This window comes from Pygocentrus nattereri, chromosome 12 (assembly GCF_015220715.1).
Source record: "Pygocentrus nattereri isolate fPygNat1 chromosome 12, fPygNat1.pri, whole genome shotgun sequence".
Lineage (NCBI taxonomy): Eukaryota > Metazoa > Chordata > Actinopteri > Characiformes > Serrasalmidae > Pygocentrus > Pygocentrus nattereri.
The window spans coordinates 19,602,039-19,630,035 of NC_051222.1; the positions used below are offsets into that span (position 1 = coordinate 19,602,039).

Genomic DNA, 27,997 nt, shown 5'->3' on the forward strand with positions numbered 1-27,997 from the left:
CTAAAATTAAAGAATCGTTCTGGGAAAGTGATTAGAAACTACTTTAACTTTTCGTTTTTAGCCGTTGAGCTCCATTCACTCCCATTCATTGAGGACTCCCTCGCGGGCGCCCTCTGCCGATCAGCAGTCCTGTTACTGATGTAACAGAGGGAACGGGAAGCGCCCAGGCTCCTCTTAAACCGGCTCCGTAACCCGGCTGACATTCCGCCATAACATCAGGGTTTTTTCACGAACACTGTATTACTCCGCTGTGACGCCGTTGCTAAGCAACGACTTTGATAGGGGACGCTCGAGCTATTTGAATGTTTTTACTTATTACTTTGCGCACAAACAGAAAACGGACACTTTTAAGATCACAATTTGACGGACCGCCAATTTGGTCCGACTCTGAAGATGAGACGACACTAAATTCCCAAACTGTCAGTCGGGCTGTGTGGAGGCTGAGCAGCGAGTGGGCGGAGCTCGTTACTCTGACGTAGCAACAAGCCGCTCGTTAAGGAACTATAATTTGGCGGAAGGACCTGTTGACATTAAAACATGTTAAGCGCCGCGTTCAGGGACCAAGTTATTCATCTCGTCCTTTTATTTATTTAACTGCTGTATTAAAACAGTAGAACACTCGAGGACGTATGTTGTTGCTATAACGTCAAGGCTGTGCTGATCTACGACCAAATCACAGCCGTGATGTTATTTCGCGAGAACACGTTTTACAGCAACGGCTTCGAACGCGGCTTAGCCAATCAGATTTTAGGACCGGAGCGATTCGTTTTATATACGGTTTTATAATGTCTAAGGAACATGAAGCCATGTTACAGGACTGGGGCGATCTGTGCTGAAAACGCCGCCTCCTCATGTGTCCATAGTCCAGGACACACTGCAGAATAACTCTGAGTGGTTAAGGAACCCCAGGACGATGTCTCTTCAATCAGAAGACAGAAAATTGGAAGCTTTCTTGAAGGCTGGTCCCGTTTCCCATACACAGTTCACGGCTTGTATGGCTGCATTCAGATGACTGAATTTGCTCTGAAGGCAAACAATGGCCCGCCTCTTTATGAGGTGCTTCATATTAATATATTGCTTGGAGTTTCCAGTATTTTATCTACACAAATCCTTCTGAACAACGGGTCAACATTGTGTTCAACGGTATTTATTTTGGTAGACTTTGTTCGTTTGTATTGCATGTGTGTGGAACCTCCGCACACTTTGGAAACGCATTTTGCAGGTGTCCTGGGGGCTTTGCATTTACACCTAACCACACCTGTTTAAGAACACTTCATTCATGCTTCCAACCTTCAGGCTACAACTGAGAGCTATTAAAAGATTTCAGAAGCTGAGGAGTTAAGTGGTGTGGTCAGGCAGTTGTCTCCGATAAGAGAGGGGAGAAATGGAGTTTAACGTTAAAAACTGCTTTTTACAGTTAGGAAAGATTCAACTGTGTTCTCCTGTTTTCTCTGAATGTCACCATTTATTTATTTATAAATTTATTAAATAATTAAAACTGATAATGTGCTGTGCAAAAGTCAGAGACCGCCCTTTTCCAATCAAAAAAGCAAAAGCAAAATTTCACGTTATTTAAAAAAACACAAAACCTTCTGTCTTTATCATTGGCATCCATACTTCTTGCAGACATCTTCAGTTTTTCAAAGAAATCTGCAGCCATTTTTTTCTCCTCCAAAGCTCAGTTTTAGAAGTTGGTTGCATTTTCTGCTTCACAATCCAGATAATCTCAGTAACTAACTAGAAATGTGCCTTTCCTGAAGGAAACGCAGGATAGTTGTGCAGCGGATACTATGGAAGTCGATACAAGGAACGAGAGATGTAAAACCTACATATGGAAGAGTGCGGGTCAGTAATGCGGTGGATTTGATCTTGTGGACCTGCGCTGAATGAGTACATGTACATTACTCTGCCTCTTCTAATTTTGTGATATGTTGACTGAGGTTCAGTGCCAACTTAAAAAGGTTCCACCTTAATTTTATTGCTATGTTAATTAAAGTTCCACCTTAAACACTGTGCCACCTTAAATGTAGTGCTATGTTATTTCAAGTTCTACCTTAAGGTCTGTGCCACCTCACAAAAAGTTCCACCTTAAATACTGTGCCACCTTAAATTTAGTGCTATGTTATTTCACGTTCCACCTTAAGGTCTGTGCCACCTTAAAAAGGTTCCACCTTAAATTCTGTGCCTCCTTAAATTTAGTGAAATGTTATTTCAAGTTTCACCTTAAGTTCTCTGCCCCCTCACAGAAAGTTCCATCTTAAAATCTGTGCCTCCTTAAAAAGGTTCCACCTTAAACACTGTGCCACCTTAAATTTAGTGCTATGTCATTTCAAGTTCCACCGTAAGGTCTGTGCCACCTTAATTTCATTGCTATGTTAGTTAAAGTTCCACCTTAAATTGTGTGCCTCCTTTAATTTTATGCTATATTAACTGAAGTTCTATCTTAAATTTAGTGCTAGCTTAAAGAGAGTTCCATCCTAAATTCTGTGCCACCTTAAATTTAGTGCTAGGTTAATTGCAGTTCCACCTTAAATTCTGTGCCTACTTTAATTTTGTGCTATGTTAACTGAATTCCACCTTAAGTTCTGTGCCTCCTTAAAAAGGTTCCACCTTAAACACTGCCACCTTAAATTTAGTGGTGTTATTTCACGTTCCACCTTAAGTTCTCTGTGACCTCACAAGAAGTTCCACCTTAAACACTCTGCCATATTTAGCGTAATATTAATAGCAGTTCCACCTTAAATTTTTTGCTGTTAATTGAGGTTTCACCTTAAAGTTAGTGACATGTTAATAGCTGTTCCACCTTAAACATATCGCTATGTTAATTGAAGTTCCACCTTAAATTTATTATTATGCTAGTTCCACCTTAAATTGAAGTTCCACCTTAAAATTCAGTGCTATCTTGGTGCAGTTCCACCTTAAAAGCAGTTAACCCTGCTGAGAATCAGGCTGGGAGTTGGTGAGACATTGAGCTCCTTGCGTGGATTGTAGGTGTTGTGTGAGAGAGGCCATTGTGACATCATGTCTGGCAGTCTGCCAACAGCCTCCCCGTTCATTTTCAATGGGACAAAAATTCCCACATTTTGGGCTGCTGTTCGGAATCCGTGCATCCGATCAAAAAGCTGTATATAAACACGCATCACACAATCGGGCCGGACAGTCTGGAGTTGGAACAGTGTCAATACCTCAAAAACTGTGGGACTAGTTACGGGACCAAAATCCGGCAGAAAAATAAACAGAAGAAGAAGAAGAATATAAATCGGATAACAGTTGCCATTGCTCATCAGTCCATAAAACCTTACTCCACATCTCAGATGCCCAGTTTTGATGTTCAAGAGTACCATTTCTGTCTTTTCTCAGTATCAGCTTCTTGACAGCTACACATCCTTTCAGACTCATAGTGTTGAGTTGTCTTCTCACAGCGGAGGGACGGACACAAACAACTGTGGATGTTTCCAGCTCTGAAGTAAGTGGAGCTTGATTTTCTCCTCTCTCTCAAAGATGAAAGCTTTAAGTTCTGTTTATCTGATGGGGACAGTTGTGGTCTTCCAGGTCTTGCATGGTTGGTACGAGACCCATTTTTTCTTCCTGTCTTTTAATTTTTTGAAGTCCAGTTTTTTTTCCAATTACATTCCGTTCATGTGGATTATCTTATATCTAATCTCAGAAATATCTTCAGGGGGACAAAATGTATGAATGGTCCCAGTAAGTTTTGCACAGCACTGTAGTTACTTCCAATGTTGTACTCCAGCAGTCGACTGCAGTTTATGAAATTAATTAAAACAAAAAAAATCCCACCAGTGATACTACTGAATGAAATGACAAGCATTAAAAGAATGAAGCAGAAACTTTATCCATTTCAAAACTCAAACTTAAAATTTGGTGACATCTTCATATTTTTTTTTATTTCGATAAAAATACACATTTGGACTCCAGGATATGCGGCAACACTAAGTTCTGTAACTTGACCTGATCCAACAATAATGATCCAAAACAAGTTCTTTTCTTTTACCACATCATAATTTCCTCTGGTTAAAAAAAAAAAAAAAAATTAAATAATCTCAAAATGACTATCTGCTTTGACCAACAAATGCACTATCATTGGGCCTTTCAAATTCTAATGTTAACTAGATCACTGCTTACTTTGGTCCTTAAGCATAAAGCCTACATATACCATGAATCAAGAAATGTGACCAAGAAGTCCCAAAACAACTACATGGAAGAAAGTTCAGCAGTAGTACAGCTGTATGCATCATTCCTTAGATCAATACGTATTGCAGTAGCGGGTTTGGGTAATTAGCCTATGTACAATTTCACCACAACATTGTGAGGCAGTTTAACAAGGCAAGCTGAAACACTTATAAAGGAGAAGGCATGACACCAACACAGCAACGTTACTCACAGCAAGTCCATTGAAGTTTTGACACAGTACGTCACGATGAGAAACAACTCGTTTTATATATATATTTATATATGAAAACTGGTGCCACTTTACATAAGGTGTCCCTAAAGAATGAGTATTTGCACAAAAAAATTTTACATTTATTTTGCCCACGTAACAACGTGCTCAGGTAGAAGCCGTACCGTTATGTTTCTGCAAATACGCTGGTATTAGGAACATCCTGCTATAAAGCTGGCCCTGAAAACTCGTAAGCTGAACATGGTTCAGATTATTCAGATGTGTCTTAAGCACAATGCCATGTAGAGGCATTTACTCTATACCCACGCCACTGCCAACGATGGCACACGGTGCCACCTGGCGAGAGGGAAGGCTCTTCTTTTTTTTTTCAAAATAAAGGTGCTCCTAACAAACATATTTTAGGCAGCATTTTACCTCAGTCGTTTCATTGTGTAGCCTTTCTTAACCACAGTCCTCAAATGCATCACGTATCTTAGTTTCTATAGTTTATGGATATGTTAAACAACAGGTCTGTCAGATCACTCTTCTATGGCCAAATCTGTAATGATGTGGGTTTTTTTTGTTTTTTTTAGATAATCAGAGCTGGGCTTTCCAAAAGTGACGCAGCACAGCAACCTGTCATATGAATTAACGAGCATTACTGCAAAAAACTTGCTTTACCATATAATCGTGCTACAAAGAATTTTTGGAAAACAGCCCAGGATAGTACCAATAGAATACAAATTCATTCAAAATGTAAACCTAATCATTTTGCAAAATTCTAAGTTCATACCCCAAATAACCCAATTTCAAATTCTAGGTAATAGACCATAAATAACTTTTTGCTTCCAAAGAAAATAAATAAATAAAATACTTAGCAAATATCTTTATTATAGTAATACCCTCCTTCCTTTTAAAAGATGCATTTTATGCTCTTTGTTGCCCACAAAAAGAAACTTCAACGGCTCTCCTTGAGTTGTAATGATAAAATGTTGCCAAAAATATCTCTTAAATTACACAAGTACTACCTACTGTACATAATTGTGTGTGAATATATTTTTTCCATAGATTATATGTATATAAACGTCTCTGATTTTAAGTTAAAAAAGATACAATTTGTATCAACAAGGACAGGTATTCTCTGGCTACCACGGGTCACGTCAGGAAAAGGTAACGAAGGTAAAGATTTCTAAAGACCTGGACGGGGAGATCCAGAACGTACAGTGTTGCAAAGAGCGTTTCACCCAATTGGATAGAGGACAGTAATAAAATGAACGTAGCATGCGCCCATTATGTGAAGCCAGAGACGTCCCTTACTAAAACTAAGGTACAGAGGCAGCGCCAGGGCAACTGTCTCAACTACACTACACCTGTGGCTATAGTCGGACCATGCCTGAGTTTCCCAAAAGCATCGTCAGGTCAAGAACCCTGCAAACCAACTAAGAAGGCATTCAGCAGAACAACCACTGATGTTGAATTTTGCGGCTCAGCATGGTCAATAAAGGCAAAACCCTTTGCGTCTTGAAATACATTCCTTTTGGGAAACTCCGCCATTGACTTATAACTCTTATAACACTGACAATACAATGTAAAATTGATATGGAAACTTTCCACCCAAGTACCCATACACACAAACAAGCACATGATCAGACATCCACTCTGTAACCGAACAAAATGGCAAAAGCTTAAAGAAAAAAAGAAGAAACAGCAAATCATAATAATTTAACACAACTAACAAAATAATACTTGCTACTCGTGCTTATCCCCAAAGAACCAGTCCTTCGTGATTCAAATAGAAGTTGGTCACCGGGATGGCGATTTTAAAGAACACAAAAAGAAAATGAAACTTTTCAAGTGAGAGTAGGCAGTATGTCACAAAGACAGTGAAAGGTCAGAGAAATGTGGGACAAAATCTGGAGGTGTTCTGAGTGTTTAAAATAAATTCGTACAGATTTATTCTCTTAGAACGTACAAACTCATATTCCTTCCCACTGGAAAAGCAGACAGGGTCCTGCCCTCTGCTGACGTTTGATTTGGATTCCTTGTAGGTATGTGCTATATCACCCCAGTATCTGCTATCCACTATAAATAATCTGGCCTTCCATCAGTTCTTGTCTGATTGCCATAAGTTATCAAATCGTAGAATTTGATAAACAGCAATGGAAAAAAGTGCCCTGTGAATCAGTACAAGCTCACCTGAACATAACTAGCAACATAAAGCAAAACCTTGCAGAAAATATATAGACTAAAATAAATAATGCCACATACACTGCCACACATTCACACCTCAGGTAGACAAATTGCTACTACAGCGGTTCTGGTTCCACTGCCAGATAAAACTTGTGACCTCAAGAGAGTCAAACGAGGAACCCAAGTATGAGATGGCTTGTCCTTACTCTGGCCGTGTTTACAGGTTTCCATCTCGGGTAACCATTAAACGGAAGCACTGTATAACTTAACATGGCCTGGATCATCCCCTGTAGACACCTCCGTATTCCTCAGAAAACCTCAGTCTGCAGAACAAGATCTATTTGTGGGCCTTCAATAGCCCACCTGACTTTTCTCAGCTAAGATAGCAGCCGCCAGCTGCTGGGCATCGGTCACGTGTGGGTACCGCCCCATGATCAGCCGCACCAGCTCGGTGGGGAAGATGTTACACAGGTTTACAAACACCTTCTCACGCACCTCCTGGTAGCGGCTGACTGCAGGAGGCTCCTGGTGCTGTTGGTGGGGCGGGGGATGTGGACTGTGGGATGGATGAGGAGGAGGAGGAAGGGCAGCCCTTCCCCAGGGCGCCCGCCATGTTTGCTCACGGTTTTCCGGAAGGCTCTGGAAGGTAAAGGGCTCGTAGCAAGGCTGTGGGGGTTGCCGGTAGTACGGATCCCAGCTGGCCATTCGTTCCTGTCCTAAGTAGGCCTTCCTAGGTGGTAGAGGTGAGTGCTCATAGAGCCTGGAGTCAGACACACTATCCAGGCGGGTGGATGCCAGGCCTCGGCCCAGAGGGGAGCTCTGAGGGTGTGCCAGAGGAGGGTATTCTCCAGGACAGCTTGATCTTGCACCAATCGTCTGATGTTGGACTTGAGGGCCCATGTAGGATATGGAGTGCTTGAAGTGGGGGTCCGGCTGTTGGTCGTCTTGTGCTAAGCTGTGAATCCGGGCTACACTGTGATGGGGGTAGCTGGGGTGAGTTGAAGGGGCCGGGGACAGCACCCGGCTCTGGTGGTGGTGGGGGGGTGGAGGTAAGATGCCAGGCAACGGATACTGCCTGCGATGTTGGTATTGGTGGTGGTGCTGGTGCTGGTGGTGGAGGTGATGACACTTGAGCCCATCATCTAGCAGTCCAGAGTCAGGAGAGCTCATGCAGGAGCGCTCACTGTGGGCTGCAGTGCCGTATGAGTCAGAACTGGCGCTGCCCTCACTGCTGCAGTCCGATGCTATTGAGCTGATCCGTGGGTCCACATCCGGCAGGTGGAAGTGCCGCTCCGGGCTTCGCTGGGACGATAGGCCGAGGCCAGAGTAGGCACGGACCATGGAATAGTAACTGTGATCTGGAGACTCACAGGTAGGATAGGACTCTGTTTGCGGGAAAGCTGGTGCAACATGGCTTTTGGAGGGACATGTGGGGTGTTCTTGTGGGTCTTGCAAATAACTGTGACAAGAAGGGGGTCCGCCAGGCGCAGGGGCCAGAGTCAGGCTGCTCTTGTGAGGGTCTGCTTTGGTTTTGGAGCTCAGCTTGTCCTCTACATCACTGTAAGACAGAGTGCGGACGCTTGGATCTGACTGCCTCTTTGGGTGTGAACGTTTTCCCTCACTAGCTTTATCATTGCGGGAGCCTCCGGGAACGCTGTGGCTTTTCACCAGGCCTGTTTCTGACATGCCTTTGGCTGCAGACGTCTTCGCACTGGCACGGAGCTCATCAGCCACTGCCCGCTGGGGCTGTGTGCCACGCTCAGGGTGGTAGAACTTGCACTTGTGCCCGTAAGTACACTTTTTTCCTAAAGGAGACAGTGGGTTTTAGCACTGTTGACCATTATTTAAATAGATAGACTCAAGTAATTACATTTTTAAATACAACCCCAATCCCTGGGAAGTTGGGAAGTTGTGTAAAGCATAAATAAAAACATAATACGATGATTTGCAAATCCCTTTCAATCTATATTCAATTGAATACACTACAAAGACAAGAAATTTAATGTTCAAACGGATAAACTATATTGTTTTTTTGCAAATATTCCCTCATTTTGAATTTGATGCATGCAGCACATTCCAAAGTTGGGACAGGGGCAGCAAAACACTGGGGCAGTTGAGGAATGCTCAAAAAAACACCTGTTTGGAACATTCCACAGGTGAACAGGTTTATTGGAAACAGGTGAGTGTCATGATTGGGTATAAAGTGAGCATCCCTGAAAGGCTCAGTCATTCACAAGCAAGGACGGGGCGAGGTTCACCACTTTGTGAACAACTGCATGAGTAAATAGTTCAACAGTTTAAGAACAACGTTTCTCAACGTGCAACTGCACAGAATTTAGGGATTTCATCATCTACAGTCCATAATATCATCAAAAGATTCAGAGAATCTGGAGAAATCTCTGCAAATAAGCAGCAAGGCAGAAAACCAACATTGAATGCCCGTGACCTTCGATCCTTCAGGCAGCATTGCATTAAAAACCGACATCATTCTGTAACAGATATTACCACATGGGCTCAGGAACACTTCAGAAAACCATTGTCAGTGAACACAGTTCGTCGCTCCGTCTACAAGTGCAAGTTAAAACACTGCCATGCAAAGCGAAAGCCACATAGCCGCCGGCTTCTCTGGGCCCGAGCTCATCTGAGATGGACTGACGCAAAGTGGAAAAGTGTCCTGTGGTCTGATGAGTCCACATTTCAAATTGTTTTTGGAAATCATGGACGTCATGTCCTCCGGGCCAAAGAGGAAAAGGACTGTCCGGATTGTTATCAGTGCAAAGTTCAAAAGCCAGCATCTCTGATGGTATGGGGGTGTGTTAGTGCCCATGGCATGGGTAACTAAGGCACCATTAATGCTGAAAGGTACATACAGGTTTTGGAGCAACATATGCTGCCATCCAAGCAACGTCTTTTTCAGGGACGTCCTGCTTATTTCAGCAAGACAATGTCAAGCCACATTCTGCACGTGTTACAACAGCGCGGCTTCGTAGTAAAAGAGTGCAGGTGCTAGACTGACCTGCCTGCAGTCCAGACCTGTCTCCCATTGAAATGTGTGGCACATTATGAAGCGCAAAATACGACAATGGAGACCCCGGACTGTTGATCAACTGAAGTTGTACATCAAGCAAGAATGGGAAAGAATTCCACCTACAAAGCTTCAACAATTAGTGTCCTCAGTTCCGAAACGCGTATTGAGTGCTGTTCAAAGGAAAGGTGATGCAACACAGTGGTAATCATGCCCCTGTCCCAACTTCTTTGGAACGTGTTGCAGGTATCTAATTCAAAATGAGTGAATATTTGCAAAAAACAGTAAAGTTTATCCGTTTGAACATTAAATATCTTGTCTTTGTAGTGTATTCAATTGAATACAGGTTGAAAAGGATTTGCAAATCATCGTATTCTGTTTTTATTTATGTTTTACACAACATCCCAACTTCATTGGAATTGGGGTTGTACATAACATTTAGCATACCTAAACTGATCTAAGTGGTTATTAAATGAGATCTGGGGATTTTTGCACAAAGTTTAGAAGAAACTTGAAAATTTGTTTTTGAGAGAGTTTAGCTAAGATGACAAAAAGAGGGAGGATGTACCATAAGGACAAGGCTGCTTCTTGTGTTCTGGGATGATGGGCCTTTTTCTTAGAAAGTTCTCTAGACTTGGGCCATGGCGACCCAGGGGATCATCAGGTGGCATGAATCTGAAGGATAGAGTTTTTAAATAATTAGTTACCTTTATTGACCAAAAAGTGCTCATGCAATTTCCAACTGATGGTGCTTAAACAACAGCAAAATGGCCAAAAATGGCCATTTTGGAAGCAACAAGAAGACTTACTTGTCATTGACAAATGAGTACATGAGAAGCCTTTCATCAATAAACTTCTTCCATTCAGGTTTCTCCACAGCTAAGTCCCTGTAATTGTCATTGGAGACAATGATGCCATCCGATTCATAAGCTAGTTTGACGATGAATCGGTCATCATAGCATACTACCCTGCGGCCCTGGACCCGGCGGGACGGCGTGAAAACCAAAATCTTGTCTTTCTCCAGCCGCCTCAGAATCTCTTGGTCTAAGAAAACAAAGAAAAACAAACAGACTTCAAGCGTTTATATTTGGCTTATAATATGTAAACTTTCATGATATGTACCAAGGGCAGGGCATATGTAACTTCTAATGTAAACTAGTTTCAGTCTGAAATTGCTGGATGAAAGCCATGGACAGCCCAGACCGGCTCAGAGTTCAGTAACAAAGAACAGATTAAATACTCAAATGGTTTTAGTGAGGCAAGTGTGTTGTCATCTGTTGCTACAGCACCAAAAAGTCAGGCTTATAAGTATTTCCTAATATACTGAGTCATTGGTAGGTGCAAGCTTTAACTAAAACTCTTGTCACTCTGGTCAACTGAAAATGATTAACAAATCTTCTTTAAAAAACACAGGGGATCATCATTTACAGACAAATACATGCTCTCATCTCAATCAGCTGATTCCATATCAAATTGTAGGGTGCATGAGGATTGACTGAAGAGACTTAATAATAATAATAAAAAAAAGTAATAGTCAAGAAAATGCAAAGGCAGACTTGCCTGTGATGAGAGCATCAGGACGGGACTGTTCTTTCCGCCAGGCAGGTACAAACACTGTGATGTCTTTGTGGCCACGTTCAAGGAACCAATCCACTGCAAGCTGAATGCCTTGGCAGGAGAACACCTCTTTGTTGCCGTGGCTGCAAAATGAGTGCAAGACAATAGTGCAAGAATTCATAACTACTGTGAATCTAGTTTGAAAATGCAAAGACAAACCAAACATCAACACAAAAGACATACATTAAGTCTTCCAATACATGGTGCAGAAGATCACATGGGCTTATTGTTTTTTAATGGCTAATATATGAATGCCATGAATATGCCCAAGGAATTGACCTTTGTTAAAGTCCTTAAAAATAAGGTGCAGCACTTTGACACACAGAATGACATCTCAATATGATCATCCCTTACATGATCTTCCAAGGAAGAACACCAGCTCCACCCTTTCATGCCATGATTTAGGGATGTTCCAAGAATTACCAACCGTAGTAGTTTAACTCAATAGACCACCCAAAGATCAAATTGATTCAGAGCAAACACATTAAACCAACTCCAACTAATTGGAATTAGCAGTTGATAAGTCAACTGATGCTTGATGTGAATGTTTATCTTAAAATCCACCGCAGTTTTGCCTAATTTAATTTAACTGTAACTTGCGGTCAAAGGACCCAATACAAACAAGCTTTTGCAGATAACACTCACATCCTGCTGTCTAAAATAAACCCTGTCCATATCTTTTTTTTTTTTTTAAATTAAAAGCCCATGATCATGATGAATAGAACAAATGGTAGACATGCACAATGCTCCTAATATATGTACATGGCCTATTTTTTTTTTCCGGACTATTATGCATCTGAATATGAGTTTATCTGAGTCTTAAAATATATAGTAAAATGTAAAACGTAAAAAATAACACAGGAGAATGGAAATCATTTTATTTGTTGATTCTCACCTCATGGCTACATTGCTTCCATCCACAACTATGGGCCGCAGGTTATCCTTATCATCCAGGACTGCCTGAGATGGGGATTCAGACCTCCGTGAATCTGTTGATTCTGAAAAGCTGCATGCAGAAGATGACGAAGAACCAGATGATGCTAAGGAAGAAGAAGTGGACATGGATGAGGTCTGGGTGCTGCCATCACTCTCAGACTTGCTGCCAAGTTTCACCAGCTCCCCAAGAATATCGTTGATCAGTGCATCCGGCCCGAGCTTGCTCAATACCAGCCGGACCAAGTCTTCGGCGTAGCCTAACTTCAGAGCAAACTCCAGCTTGGTCTGGTACTCCCTGAGTGTGTCAACAGGGCCAGGTTCATCTGGCGTTGCATCAGGAGGCCCCGGCAAATCCAGATCCAGACATGGTGATCGGCAGAGGGGTGGGTGAACAGCTCGGGCTGATCCTTCGCTCAGAGCATCTCTCGGGGAGAGACTACAGCCCCGCTCCACCTCATTATCAGACCCGGCGCTTTCTTCTGAGTCACCTTGGGAGGAGGAAATGAGCCTTCTAGGACAGGGAGCTGAATCCTCGCCAGCATCCGACGAGCCCCCGTCCATCCTGGGACCGGCATCGGCACCGGCCTGCCGGTCTACAGCCTTCACGTGGAGGTAGTCCAGATCCAGCCCCAGGTCAAGGATGTGGCCTGTTCCATCCTCCAGATGGTCCTTCAGGCCCATGAAGCTATCACAGACATTCAGCGCCGTGCTGCCGTTAACCCCTGCTGACCTCTGCCCCGTCTGCTACTCGCCCCTCAGAGTGCTCTGGTCATGTGAACCTGGACTGGGAGAAAGTCAAAGGTTTATTGTAGTGAGGTGCTCTAAACCCTGCTCCTGGAGATCCATCCCTCTGTGGAGGTAGGCTAATATGCTTGATCCAGCTACTCAAAGTCTTCAGGAGCATCTGAATATTTGAGTTTGGTGTGGGAGATCAGGGTTTGAGTTTTGAGGGTTTGAGGGTTTAGTTTGAGCTAAACAAGACAATAGGTCTTCCAGGTTCATGTGATCTACATGAATGGCATCTCCAGAAATCTAAATAACCCCTGTATCAAACTCCAGTCCTGGAGGGATGCAGTCCAACACCATTTAGTGGTTTCCCTGATTCAGTGAATCTGTTAATTACCAGCTTTAGTAATTGTGTTCTTACTGGTGGTTTAGGTCTCCTAGCCAAAAACTCACATGCTTAGGATAAATGTCCAATAGGTCTTTTACCCTTTACCCAGCACTCAATATCTTCACTATTTCTGCAGGTGCATAAAGGTGACAGTCAAAATAACTGTCAGATTAACATTCATTGGGTATTGCCACATTTTCATTCACAGTTGAATTATGAAGTAGGACCATCCTTAGCCATGTTGTGCATATTGTGTTTTCCATGCCATGACAAAATATGACAAATCTTTCTTTGTCTCTGTCTTTGTCGCTGTGGACTTAAAATTATGGGTTGTAATGGAGAACAGCTCTACTTACTGGTTTCTTGCAAGGAAAGCAAAGCAATTAAGACTTAAGATATAACCAATCAGGCTACAGTATAACCCAATTTTAGTTGGTCACTAAATCAATATCACTTGACATTTGTGAAAAGGGGAACCTACTGAATAACACATCATATATCGTGTTAATAGATTCAGGCCAAACAGAAGAGGAAATACGAGAGGAGAAAAACACAAAAACTGTCACGAATCAACTCATCACTAAAGGTCTCTTGACATTTCTTAGAGAAAAAAGCACAAATCATATGTACATTCCTCTGCATATATGCAGGTTATGTTGTCACAGTTGGTTTAATGATTTTATTATATGAGCCTAAGGCCATAAAAACAAGACAAGTAACTTTGCATATGCACAGATCTTTAGCGTCACCCGCTCACTTCAGAGAAAACCAAACTTTAGAAAAAAACTAACTTTACTATGTGATCACTAGAAAAACTAAAACTAACCACTAAAAAACTGCGGTCAAATATTTATGGTATGTTAATATTAACTATGTTAGTGAAGTGATAAAATGACCATAGAAGACAACATGACTGGGAAGTCACTGGACACTGGCCCACGGAAACACAGGTAATTTTAATATGGGGAGGGCACAAAGCAAACAAAGGGCTATGTGGCAAACATCCAACTGTTGCTAGGCTGCAGCTGCTTAAAGAACGTCCCATCCAAGTGCCACAACAGAGCCAGAATAATTTAGTCGAGTTCAACAAAAGGAGCAGAGGGAGTGGGGGGTGGGAGGTGGGAGGTGGTTCAAGTGTGTCTGTCTTGTCGTACCATAACAAAAGAGTTTTCCAGACCATTATTCTGGTAACTCCTGGTTATATACGGGCAGATTATAAGCAAATAGCCTACTAGCAAAGAGACTAGCTTCTTGCTGTCACAGTGCTCTGTTTAAGTAACCGATAAATCATAAAACACTTCCCATTTTTTTTCATCTTAACACATATAGAATACTACAGATATACTACTATCAAACACACAAAAAAACATAACTGGTATTACATTTTTTCCAAAATAAAAGCCCTTTGGCAAATATTTTGAACTAATGCTGCATTAAGAATTTTGTAATGCAGGTGATGATACAATACAAAAGCCAGACACAAGGCTGAACCATCAAATAATGTTCTACCAGGGCCCATGTACTTCCTCTTCCATCACAATGATGCAAAACAGTAGGAAGTGAAACCAAGTTAGAGACCAATCAGAAAATGGACATAATCCTGCAGCTCAGATTAATGATAAGATGGAATGTTAATGTCCACTTCTACAAATAAGTTTTAATACCTGAATCAATTTAACAATGGAGACTTCATACTGAGTAAAATTTCAGGTCAATCACTTTCAGTTTTATTAGAAAATGAAAGGTAAAAGAATTTCAGCCCTCCTTCACATCTACTCATAGCAATGCATTCAAACTTGCCTGAAGTTATTAACTTATAGTTGCTTACCTTTTTGGATTCCGTGCACAGAAAGAATTCAATTATATAAAATAGTTGAACTAAATCATGTTAGGCCTTAAATTTGTAATGGCTGATACCTCTCTGCTCGTGGCTACAGTTGCTTAGAAAGTGATATGCCACAGATGGCACAGTGCCCAAAGTGTGTTGGTAGCGTCGGCGCTCTTTGATTTGTTGGCATTTTTCAAACCCTGCCAGTGAGGAGGCTAGAACCGGCCGCATGTCATTAATGAAGCAGTAATGAATATGTAACACATGTCGTTTGGCTGTGTGCGTGTGCGCGCGCTTGGCCGTTATTGTGGGGGGCGGAGAGTATGCTGCGCTGTCTGCACAGACCCTGGCTGAGACAAAAGGCAGGGCCGTCCCAGTGCGAGGGCTGGGGGGACGCAGCCAGCAGGGCAACAGATGTCTGCTGAGGCCACAGGGGAACAGCAACTGGTGTCCTCCTCCTGCTTCTGCTGCCACTCTCAATAGAGCTGCCTGCCGCATACGCCCCGCCAGCCCAGGGTCACGTGACATAAAGGGAAACCTCGTCTTAACCCTGGAGTGCAAACATCCCCCTCCGTGGCAACGGCAATGCAAACTAGCGAACCCCCACCTTCAGCCACCTCCTGGGTTTCATGTGCAACCCTCAACTCTCTTCACACAACCAGCATCATCTCTGTTAACCCCTCGAACCTTAAGGGTCTGTGTGTGGGCCCACACTTCAAATCATCACTCTCATGACTACATATACACTCCATAGTAATAACTGGATCCTGTAGATTTATTTATATTTTGCAGGAAAAAGTCTCTGGGAGTCATATCTACAGTGAATGACTGGGACACATCACAAGATAAGGTTCTATTTTATTGGCAAAGTACTTCTTTCATACTTTTTTATACTAGAGATATATGAAATAGCACAAAAAGTTCAGTACAAAAGTTCAGACTACAATTATTTACACTAAGAAAAACTTGGCCATGTCCCCTTTCCTGTCTCTAACAACCAACAGATGTTGTCTTGGCAAGACTTTTTTTAAACCATAGTTTGAGAGATACATAACCTCTTAAAAAAGATATGCAAAGTGCATCATACCACCTGCAACTCACACAAATAACAACATGCATCACAGGCTGCCAGAAAGGAAAATGAGCTAAGATGTAGCAGTAAGACCTAGAAATGCAAAACATATAGACTTTCCAACCTGATCATACAGTCGGGTAACTTAAGCTCTTAAACACTAAGTGACCCAACTACATAACTACATACCTAATACTTCAGTTTTATAATAGTTACATGATAATATAGCTACAGTTTAGGGGCATAAGGGTCTGAGTCAAGTACTTTAATGTACTTACCGCCAGCTAGGACAGCGTATCCCAAAACAGTACAAGAAACTTCCTTGCAAAGTGCTCTCAATGAATTAAAAATTTCTTGGTGCAATCCAGCATCAGCAGATTGTCTCATATGAAAGATTCCAGTGGACACACTCCTACGTTCTCCAAAAAAACCCAAAAACAGGAGGAACACTTCCAAGCTCGCGGTGCCAACAGGCCTTCAAACCGCCAGAAGAAGGGACTTTGTACCATAGATCTTTTTTCCACAGAAGGCGGTTTGAACAATGAGAGCTGGAGCAGATGGAAGTACAATGTCTACCATTCCCCCATTAGTGAGTCGCTGCCCACCAACCAATGAGAGCACTGCTCACTCACAATAGAAAACACACACGCACACACTCGAGCGCGCACCAACCGGGGGAGTGTGCGGATAAGCCAGTGGCTGTCATTCCAAAAGGGTCTTCCCTCGCACGGCCCATGAATCAACGAGGGGAGTGTGGCCCAACAATAGGGCCACACAAAAGAGGCCTTAGCAGGCAGCTGCAGCACGAGGCCTCAGCCATTAGGGAGCAGACCGGCAGTGGGAAACACCTGGCTAGTTGAGGGACTGCAGTGGCTCACCCCTTCTTTGTTTTTTCTTTTTTTTGACTGGAGGATTTTGAAGGGGGGGGGGGGGTTAGCCGAGTCGGGGCCAAACAATAGGGCAAATTATGTTAAAAGCGTATTCCTTCAAAAGAGAGAGCTGGAAGAAAGGGAGAATGACGGAGGGAGAGTGAGTGTGTGTGTGTGGCAGGGTGGGGGGTGTTCAGTGGGGTCGAAGTGTGTGTGTGTGTGAGGAAGGGGGGTGTATCTGAACAACTACGCACAATAAGTGTTTCACTAGCTGTAGAAAAAGAGACATCTTCATTGTTAAGACACACTTCCACAAAAATGTAGAGGCCACTATGGCAAGCTTTGAGGTCCAGATGACTCAGCCAGCACGCTCTCCTACTTGTCTGAAGGCAAGCTCTGGCTTCTCATATTTCCTCTTCTGAAATGTCACCCTACCTCTTGTCTTGCTTCAGGCGATTACCACAAACTTTACATTTTCAGCTAAAAGATTTGCATGCAGAGATTATTCTGATAATAGGTTCACTTGTCAGAACATGAACTGGGGTCTTGGTGAAAGTTTCGCAAGCCAAAAAAAATATTTTGACTGTTGACCCTTCATGTGTGAAGTAACCTAAAGTACTAGAGGCCAACCAATGTGAAAGTTGTCACCAATACTCAGCAATTTTAAGGATATAAAAATGAAAAATCTGAATATTGTCCAGAATAATTTTATAAATATGTTAAAAAGACTTTCAGTTTTAGCTTAAGAACAGAAACAGAAGATACACTTTCCACTGAGTTGCCAGTTAGAATCAACTTAACAGCACTTAATAATAATTTCATTTAAACAGTGCTTTATGCGCACATATGATTGTTAGGGATCCATTGATCCTAAATGTTTATGTCAGATTGAGATTTTTTTTTACGGGCAATTTTTTGGGCAGATTTTTTATTAGACTTTTTTTTTTAACCCACAGCTCACAGTATATGGACTAAATGAAATTATGAAACACACATTTCCAGTACTTTCTATCAAAGTCACAATATGAATAACGTTGTTTACTTTATAAAAGTCCAAACTGTATTAAACTTTCAAAACTGGACTTTAAACAAAAAATCCGGTACCTGCTTAAATGACATGAATGAAATACTGTGCCATACTGAAACTAAGAGGCAACTGGCTATTTAGCTCAATAAGTCATGCAACTACAACATTCAAATACAGCACAAGGTCCTACTGAGGTCATGTTTAGACCATAAAATCACAACAAACATTGGCCAAGATTGCTGATTGCCAAATGCTTGTTTGTAGTACAAAAATGCCAATTTATGCCATTACAATGACTGTTAGTTGTATTTTTTTTTAAGTTCAAACATCAAAAACTAGTCTTATAAGAAGCCACTTATAAATAATTTTGTAATTTAGCCTTTAAATATGTACATAACATGAACTCTTACAATGCTAAATTTTCAATCAAATACACATTATAATATTACAAATATACAGTACATTGTCTGTTGTACTTAACAAAGGCACACCACAGATGTATTGTGTTCACACCAATAAAATTATTTTCACCCTAATTTTTATGTGGTGTTTTTTAGTTTTTTAATATTCAAGTACCTGTAAGAGTCACTTAGCAGATATTTATCTAACCTCATGGAAGAAAAAACTCGTCAGCTGAAATTAACACAGGGCTGTAGGCTTACTTTCTTAGGTGATATTACTAGTGCTAAGAACGTTTACCTGCGTAAAGATTTAGCAGCACGCAGAGGAATACATGGGAAAACATGTTTTATTATTCTAGAACAGCCAAGGCAAGTTGTCTTAGATGCTAACCAGTAACACTGGACACATAGTGCTCCACATGTGCTTTTTTCTGCTCAGTGGACAATATGCTAACATGTTAATTTGTAAGAGAAATATATTTTCACTGTTTCTTCATTTCTTCTACCATCAGTTAGAGTTGGCAGCCCAGTAATCGGAAAAGCCGTGCTAGAGTCACTTGTGGTACTGAAGCTGAGAATAAGAAACTAACTTTAGCCCCATTCTGCCTTTAAATCGCATCCTTAACATGTCCTTGCATACGTGCTCATGTTAAGACACTCATGTTTCGTAGGATAGCCAGACTTATTTGCCTATATATTATATATTATATATATTAGCCTATATATTTTCTCCCGTTCATGAAACATGACAAATAGAAATGCACTGATCATGAAGCTGTGGGCTACTGCTGACACTCAAACATTTATAAAATGTATAAACTGGTACTACATGTACTTGGAATAGAATTATGGAGAAACATAACATTTATTTTTATAGGATCAGAAATGTAGCCAGTGTCACCTAAACGTTTTGTTCTTCCAGATTACAATAAATCTGTCATTCAATATTGGTTTGAAATTTCGGTCAAATTTAAACATCCACCTGATCTTTTTGTTTTGTTTTTTAGGTCTTTATCTGCCAAAACTGCTATGATTCTGAAATCCTAATGCATCTCTGAAATCAAATACCTGTATAGTGATTTAAGTATTCAAATACTGGCACCCTGAATGATCAAACGAGTACTAGAGTACTCGCACACATCCCCCATTATTATGTAGTATTTCCATGCTCAAGCATTCAGTGCTCTATCTATAGGATTTCCATCGATGATAAACCTTATTCCTATTTTGATATGGTTTGATGATTCAACCTGTCCAGGGTGTTTCCTGCCTTCCCCCCCAATGACCGCTGGGATAGGCTCCAGCACCCCCAACAAACCATTATATATAATTATTATCATATAATTACATATTTATTTATATTTATTAAGCAATGATTTACATTTACATCCTGTCCATAGATGATAAATAAATTTGAGGCATAAAGACTCCTGTTCTACATAAACATGGTATCGATTAAGAGTTTAGAATCTGCACTTTCAACAGAATTTCTCTGCCTCTTTCAATGATCAATAAGTGAGAAATAATTTATATAGAATTGCAACATGTTTTTATCACAGCCAATCACAACTTCTTACAGATATCTTGGCCAGACCCTCATTACTTATAGACACATCTCCAGGTTTATTAAATGAGGCTGGTAAAACAATTTGGGCTTTTAAAACACAAGGGGACTGACAATCCTGACATAAAATGAGTTACTGTCAAAATATTACATCATAAAATAACACAAACATCTATAACAGAACTACCCAGGTCTCAGCTTTGATGCCTGCTAAACATTTTATCAGCTAAAATAAATGCAAAACACTTTAAAGTTTAATAACAATTCAACCAAAACTGTGAAATACAAGTTTTCCCATCAAAAGTGGATTTTTGTACATATTTTAAGTTTGGTATCATTATCATCAACATCTTTGACATCATCCACCTCTAGAACAGGGAGTAATTACAAACCCAACAACAGCGTTGGGCAATATCACAAGATTTATCACTACCATGATTTGATTGTATGCATAGCTGCTTTTAGTATTCTTGTAGCAGCATAACATCTTTTTTTTACCTTATCAAACCTCAGAAAAACTAAATACAGCATATTGTGTATTGAGAAAATGTCTGGAATATTTTGATGTTATATTTTGTCTATATAGCCCACCTCAACCCAATCATGAACCAATCATGCATGATTTGCATCATCAGTGCCATCATCTAACACAATACCTTTAACAAAGATAGAAAAACTACTCTCTACAAATGAGCAGAGCAATAACAAAAAAAACGTTCTACTCAAGACAAAAAAATGACAGCTAAAACATTTTTTGACATCAACCATTTTATATTCTATCCGGTCCTTAAAGATTTAGGACAAAGAAAAGAGGCAATATAAGAGACACTCTGGTGGTACAAAAATCAGCCATACTGTCAGCAGGACCTAAACAAAAGCCTAAATACACTGTGTTCAGGTTGACACTGAAGCTGGTTGGACTGGACAAGCTGCTTGACTTGTGGTGACTTTCTAATTGATCCTCAGCTGCTGACTCCCCTCCTCAGGGTCAGCTAACTGACGACCATCTGCTTGGTGGGCCAAAGTAAACAGGTGTCTTCATGACACCAACTGCTGGAGGCTATTAAATGCTCCTGTTTTGTTCATGCCGGGTATTTGCTGATACAGCAATATAGACCAGCATTTTTGATGTGACCACATAAGTCATCTCCAAAGTAGAAGGAAACTGTCTGTCTCTCGATGTACGTTGAAAGATGTAGTGGGGCGCTGATCAATCAGTTTCACTAGAGAGAACCAAGCACTGACTAGGCCTGCCTGCGATATGGCAAAAATATCACAATTTTTCATTATTTTATTCAACATTTCAGACACTGTGCTGCACTAAATCCAGTGATCCAGAATTAACGAAACAATCAGTTGTTCATTCTTCTTTAAGTACTGATGATATCCATGACATGTTCAATGTTGCAATCATTTATGCTACCCACAATTATTTTCCACAGTTAGCTTTCAACATGCGTTTATGTCGCAACAATGTGAATGTGGGTGCAATTTCATCAGCTGGTTTGAGGTAAATGCACATAAAGCAAAGGAGAAAATGCATTTACTGGGAGATGTCATGAGTAGGCCTGTCACAGTCTATTTTTGAGCTAACAATAATTGCCATAAGAATAGTTGCAACTAACAATTTAATTGCCTTATGATATACAAGCATTAAAGCACAAGCCTTAATCGGGAAAATTGGCTGATTAGCTATTTGGCTTCCTAGCTTTCAGCTGAGACAGGAACAGGTTGAGCTCAAATGAACAAGCATTACTCACTGCTACCCTCTAAAGGTGTTATAGTCAGAACTTTTGTTTGTGTTTTAAGCCTCATGAGGTACTCGCTGAATGCATTTGCAAATAATAATCATAATAATAAATCAATATATCAATATAAATCAATCTGGTCACATTAGGCTTTAGTACTGCTACCCAGTTTGATAACTGAACAAGAAGAAAAGAATTAAACTGTATAATCATAATGATTTATGTGGCATTAATCATCAGCTAAAGTTCCATTATTGTGAAAGGCCTAAATGCTGCTGCTACTAAGACCTGCTGTTTCTATTAATATTATGTAATATCTCATAAATATCTAAATATATCATTCTAGGAACCAACATGGAACTTCTGGAAAGCACAGAAATTCCACTTCCCCTTAAATTTTAATGTTTAGTGAGCCCAAAAACCCTCAATTAAGTTCTTACAGTGAAGTTCTCTGCCCTTTTTCCACTCAAACTACTGCCATCAAATGTGTCACACCAAAATGAAGAGGGGAAAAAAAGCCTATGTCAAGACAAAGGATAAATGAATCGGGGGTGGTGGCCTACACTGACCCTCACAAAGGCCAGCTGAGATGGCCATAGCAAAGCCGGGGGGATAAAGTTTGAAATCCTTTTTACTCAGCAGCTCCTCTCAAATCAAAGGAGCAGCAGAAGGAGGCCTTATGTTGTAGGAGTCGTCTCCAGGCTCTTCCTCAGCCCCGCTGTTTATGCACCCTTTCAACGTCAGGGATCACCATCAGACTCTCTGCCCCCAAGGGCATTACACCAGCTCGAGGTGTGTAAGCTAGTAAAACCCTTCAGTCTTAAAAACTATTAACAGTGACTTTTGATGTAAAACTGACATTACTGACAATTTTCATTCATATCTAAATGAATTACGGACACAAAGTCACAAGGCGTACAAATATGTCCATGGCATGTTTGATATGCAGCAGCAAGGACGAAGTGGAGCAGGGTATCCATCACAAAAAAGCCTCTGCCAGTAAAAGTGACCTATCCATGCTGGACAATCTCTACGAAACACTGGTAATAATCTCATTCAAACTATGAAAAAATAATGGTGCATAATAATGGTGCTTACCTAAGAACAAAACAAGTAAGAAAACATAAGTGAATTTCAGAATCGTGGGAACTGCGCAAGTGGATTTTAAGAAGAAATTTCCTCTTATGAATGGCTGGTGAATGAGCCCCAGTGATTGATGTATCGTGATTTAAGTTTCTCATATCCATTGCATTTGGAAATGAAACAGTTTCCCAAGATTACAGTGTTATATAAGACATGAACATTAATAAACAGTGATACAATCATAATTAACCATCGAACGTCATGCATAAGCAATAACACATATTCCATTCATTTAACCTGTTGGTTTTGAGTATCATTGGGGAAAATCCTGATTTAGTAACATTGGGGTGAATCCCAATTTAAGGAGAGTCAAGTTTTATTTTAATTTTCACATTCTTCCTAATTTTTCAAATATCGAAATAAATAAGAAGCAAAACCTTCTTAGAGCAATTTCGATAACTAGGATGGATGGAACACATTCGTCTGGTTTGTTAATCTAATCTCACTTTCATTACACGCTATATATCTGGCACAATGACATCCAGATTACCCTATTCAGAGGTACCCAAATAGGAATAGGTCTTGGCCCGTTACAGATTAGTTTGTGGTTCCGTAAATGCATGCTTCCCCAAATTCCATCTCTTCAATTCCGCTAAGTAATGATGATGGATTATGTACTGCAGTCCTAGGCCATGACGCAGGCTGGATGTGTGGAGGAGCAGAAGGGGGATGCCATGCTCTGGGGGCCCAGGGTGAGGACCTTACAGGCTGGCTGAGAATGGGGAGATGGTCCCTCAAGGGATAGGGCCAGCTGTTGGGCCAAGCCCAGACACCATCTCAAGCCAGCAGCCAGCATGTCCTTTTGTGAAGCCTGGGCCTCTGCTCAAACCTTTCACCAGGCCATGGTCATGTCTGAAGGGGGGGGGAATGCTCACAGCTGACTAGGCAAGTATGGAAGCCCAGTGGGACGCAGACGGACACGCAGTTGGTCCCTCGTCACACAATCTGTTTCCACAGCTTACATGGGACCTTAATGGAAAGCCAGGGCAGAATATGATGCTGATATATTCGGAAAAAGGCACCAAACATGGGATCTGAGAAGTCCATGTGTTTCAGCAAAGCTTTTTCAACAACAATGAATGCTTTGTTAAGCCAACAATGCCTAGACCTGAGCCAAAGGAGTTGCATATCTGAACCTGAATTTACCCAGACTAAGCATGTCCAAACATGATATTACTAAAACCATACTAAAACCAAATGCATGCAAATACAGACGCAACACATTTGCGCATAACCCAATCAAGGTCTGTCCGAGATGAACACACTGTTCGACCTCATTCAAAAAGGTTTTGAAAACTCTCAGCCTTATCTTAACCAAGTTTAGCCTAAGCTGAAAGCCAGTAGAATCTGTAACAATGACTGTTATTGCCAGTGTTACAAAATACCACAGTCTATGCATTTCATCATCATTTCTGTCAAAGCCACAAAGTCAGCAACAGTGGGCCTACCTGTAGTTCAGTGAAATTCTGGTCTCCAGGCTACTCTGTCCAAGCCTAGTACAAATTACCGACTGTTAGAGATACAAACCATACTGTAGATGAAGAGGGCCTTTCCAAAATGACCTTCCAAAACAAATAATCATCAGCTTTTCCATTCAAAATGCATCAGCAGTTGAATAACAGAAGTTCCACAATGCAAATTAGGACATGTGGGCTACACAGACTCACCAGTCTGCCTAGTAGAAACGGTTTTGACTCCAGCCGTCTTAAACAGTCTAGTGGAAGAGCATCTGTCAATAACAGTGCTTTATGTGCGTTGATCCTGGTCAGTGTTTTTAGTGTTACAGTTATAGTTCAGTACAAAGCACTGCTAATGATAATGGCAAGCTACATGTCCAAAACAATTTCTACTCTAAATTGAAAAATAATGCTGTGAGGATTTGATTGCACACAGCCACAAGAGCATTAGTTTGATCAGGTACTGATGTTGGATGATCAGTTCCAGATCACACATGTTATTACAACTCATCTCAAAGACAACGCAAAGTTCCAAAGCTCCTCAGCCCAGTGCCGGGCGGTTTATTCCCTTCTAGCCAATGTTTAGCATTCAGCATGGTGACCTTTCTATTCCACTGGTAATGCTTTCCTGTGGCAGTTATACAACCTGTGTGCACGCAGTTGATCGTCGATGTGAGGCAGTGGTCATCTTTGTTTATCAGGGTTACTGTATTTGCTAACACTTATTTTAACATGATGTCGAACGATGGAAAATGTTACAGAACAATGTAAAGATCACCAGCTTGTTAAATTAGTCAAACCGGGCTATCCAGTGCTTGCAAATCCTGATGCGGTCATACCACGCCATCATTTGTATTATGTCGTTAAAGTTTGCTCGCAGACATTGTGTTCAAGACAATGTAACATTATAATCCTCAGCATATTTGCATATTCTTTGTGTTGCTCTGACTTGCTTGATCATTAGCTCATCTGAATGAGCTTCCATTGCGCTGACTTCCAATTGTCTGGCATGAAAACGTACCGCTTTAACATCCAGAGACTGAAGTGTTTTTCACTGTGGTTTCTTTTTGGTGACTTTTTTTATTTTAAATTTGTGTACATTTAGATTTTTTTTTCATGCATGAAAGTCTGCACAAAACACCAAAAATGAAGCTGGTTTATTGAGCACCTGTGTCAATGGGTGCATCTTAGGGATGGATGAAAACTATTTTATTTTCAATGCTGTACCAAGATTAATCACCCAGCACCAATACTGATATTTTTAAAAGTCTTTTTATGCACATTAAAAGGGGGAAAACATAGATTTCTACAGTGAAAACCACTAAAGATGTGTGAAATAAATCCCATTGACATGCTATTACAGGCTTTGCGTGCAGCAGAAGGTGAACAAACTTAGTATCAACATTTTCATCTGCAGATCAAGTCTCAAAAAAGAAAAGTTAGGATCAGAAGCATCGATAGTTCAGTGTTGATCCATCCCCCTCTAGCACACCTTAAAGGGGAACTCCACCGAGTTTTCAGAAATTCTTCCTAATGAAATTAGAGTGGTCTGGTGTGAGTGAAGTGCTCCGTTCCAGAGAAACATGATGTGTCAGAACTGTTCAGTGGTGGTGACAGGAACCAGATGCCCACCTCTGAAAGCTCCCTCCCATAAAGTTATTACATGATATACACTGCCTGATGTCTGACACACTGTTTTGCGATAGTTTTGTGATTAAATTTTGGCTTAAAATGTATTTGAGTCCATTTATTTTAATACATTCATGGCAAAGGAATATACACAGGGCATTGTAAGGCATAGGCTGTTTTTTTTTTAGATTTATTACCATTATCAACATTACATATAAAAGCTCATTAGACACATGAAACTTCACAGAATAAATAATATGGCTCTATGAGTGTCATAGACATAGTGAGCACTGGTGCCTATCACCACCACTGTAAAAGAATAAAGAGTTGATCAGTTTCTCTCCATTTTCTCCATCAATCCTCTCATCTCAAGGGCTGACTTATTCAGAAACTTTGGAAAATCAGGAAAAAATGGTGGCATTCCCCTTTAAAGTAAACGAATACACCAAGCAGAAAAGGTGTCCACAAACTTTTGGGTGTGAACACTGTCAGAAAGAAAAATCTCCATTGGAATTTATCTTTCTCCCCTGTTTTAAGGGGGTAACGAAGCCCACTACTGTAGCACACACACCCCAGCATCTGCTCTGGTCCCCAAGTTGCACCTGCGCTGGAACCATGAGCTGGAAACTCAGGTGAAAGAGGACCAGCGCAGCACACAAGTGCCTCGCACCTGACTCACAGCTCTGCTGCCTTTATAAAGCTCCAACAACGTCTATGAACTTCGCTCTATGATCGTCGCATAAATAGATGTAACCCTTAAAAAAGAGGTTTCATTGTAGAGATTTGGAGTGTTTGGCAGTGTTTGGAGATTTGTGTTAAGTTAGCACAGTGGCCATCTCCTAACTTGCAGCCAGAATCTGAATCTACATACTGAAAACGTTACGGTTAGGGTTAATAACATGGTAATTGAACGTCCATTACGGTTTTATAACTGAAGGAGGCTGTTGGGTTATTCACAGCGAGCGAGTCGAACCAAAGCGAGCTGTAGAAACATAACCGAGGTTAGAAACGGCCTTGTTTAAGATCAGCTAGCAAACGTGCTAAAATATTCAGCCGACTGCGACCCAGTTTTATTCTCATTCCCAAAACGAAACGGCTCGAATAACGGGCGACTGAAAAAACGACGGCTTTCCACAGCACCGCGAGCAGCATCGAGTCAAAACTAACGCGAAGGCCTCGAAATGAAGTTTGTGTTTTTAGCATGTCCGCTAGCCGAACCGGGCTGCACAGTTTGCATAGCAGTGTCCGTTACTGTGCGTGAGCAGAATAAACGAGGCTCGTAACGCGTCTTAGCGTTCACTACTCGGCCTTATTTACCCCAGAGGTGTTGGAAAAACAGAACAGTTGTAACTAGATGTGACATACCGTTTTTACGGTGCATCGCCGAAGAAGCAGCTAGGTAGCTAGCCAGAGCTCCAGCACCAGCAGCAGCAGCAGCAGCAGCCCACTGCAACTCTCCGCTGCTGCTGCCCCTCCTCGCTGTAGGACTGCCAAGATTCGGCCAGCCACCTGCCGGGCGCTGAGGCTCACAGACACACACAGAAAGAAACAGCTCTACACACCTCTGTGTGCCAAACTAATATTGAAACTCAAATATACGACACTTGATATGCACATGATACGTCTGTAGGCAGATCTGCTACAGCGTGTGTGGGTGCCACTGTTTATATACCACAACAGTACACTGTAAGTTATATTACCGCACTGTACTATTGCAGTGACTATAAACCCTTCTTCATGCTGAAAGGGCGACTTCCACTGAAGTTTCACAATTTTCTATTTTTCCTTTTCAGCCAAATCTTTAAGATGTAATTAAGTCATTCAGAGTGGTTTGATGTGAGATGGTTCTTTGTAGAGTATCTTACTGGCTCATTTCTTTACAGTGGTGGTGATAGGAACCTGGGGTCGCCATGTCTACAACACAAATATAGCCATTTAATTTACTGATCGGATCCACCAGTGAACCTACACGCGCCTT

General features: G+C 41.2%; 1 protein-coding gene across 4 annotated transcripts; it reads right to left on the reverse strand.

Annotated features, from left to right (window-relative positions):
* Positions 1 to 3,853: 3,853 nt before the first annotated feature.
* On the reverse strand, positions 3,854 to 27,619 carry LOC108434699 (probable ribonuclease ZC3H12C). Of its 4 annotated transcripts, none has more exons than XM_017710029.2 (6): positions 27,385 to 27,619; positions 12,127 to 12,946; positions 11,175 to 11,314; positions 10,424 to 10,658; positions 10,183 to 10,289; positions 3,854 to 8,394 (listed from the first exon to the last, which is right to left on the reverse strand). In XM_017710029.2, the coding sequence occupies exons 2-6, from the start codon at positions 12,846 to 12,848 to the stop codon at positions 6,941 to 6,943; spliced, it is 2,658 nt and encodes an 885-aa protein (XP_017565518.1). In that variant the 5' UTR covers positions 12,849 to 12,946; positions 27,385 to 27,619; the 3' UTR covers positions 3,854 to 6,940. The 4 variants fall into 4 exon arrangements, with proteins under 4 accessions (XP_017565518.1, XP_017565519.1, XP_037399584.1 ...); XM_017710030.2 differs by having other exon boundaries at positions 12,127 to 12,951; XM_037543687.1 differs by lacking the exon at positions 27,385 to 27,619 and adding an exon at positions 16,460 to 16,704.
* Positions 27,620 to 27,997: the final 378 nt, after the last annotated feature.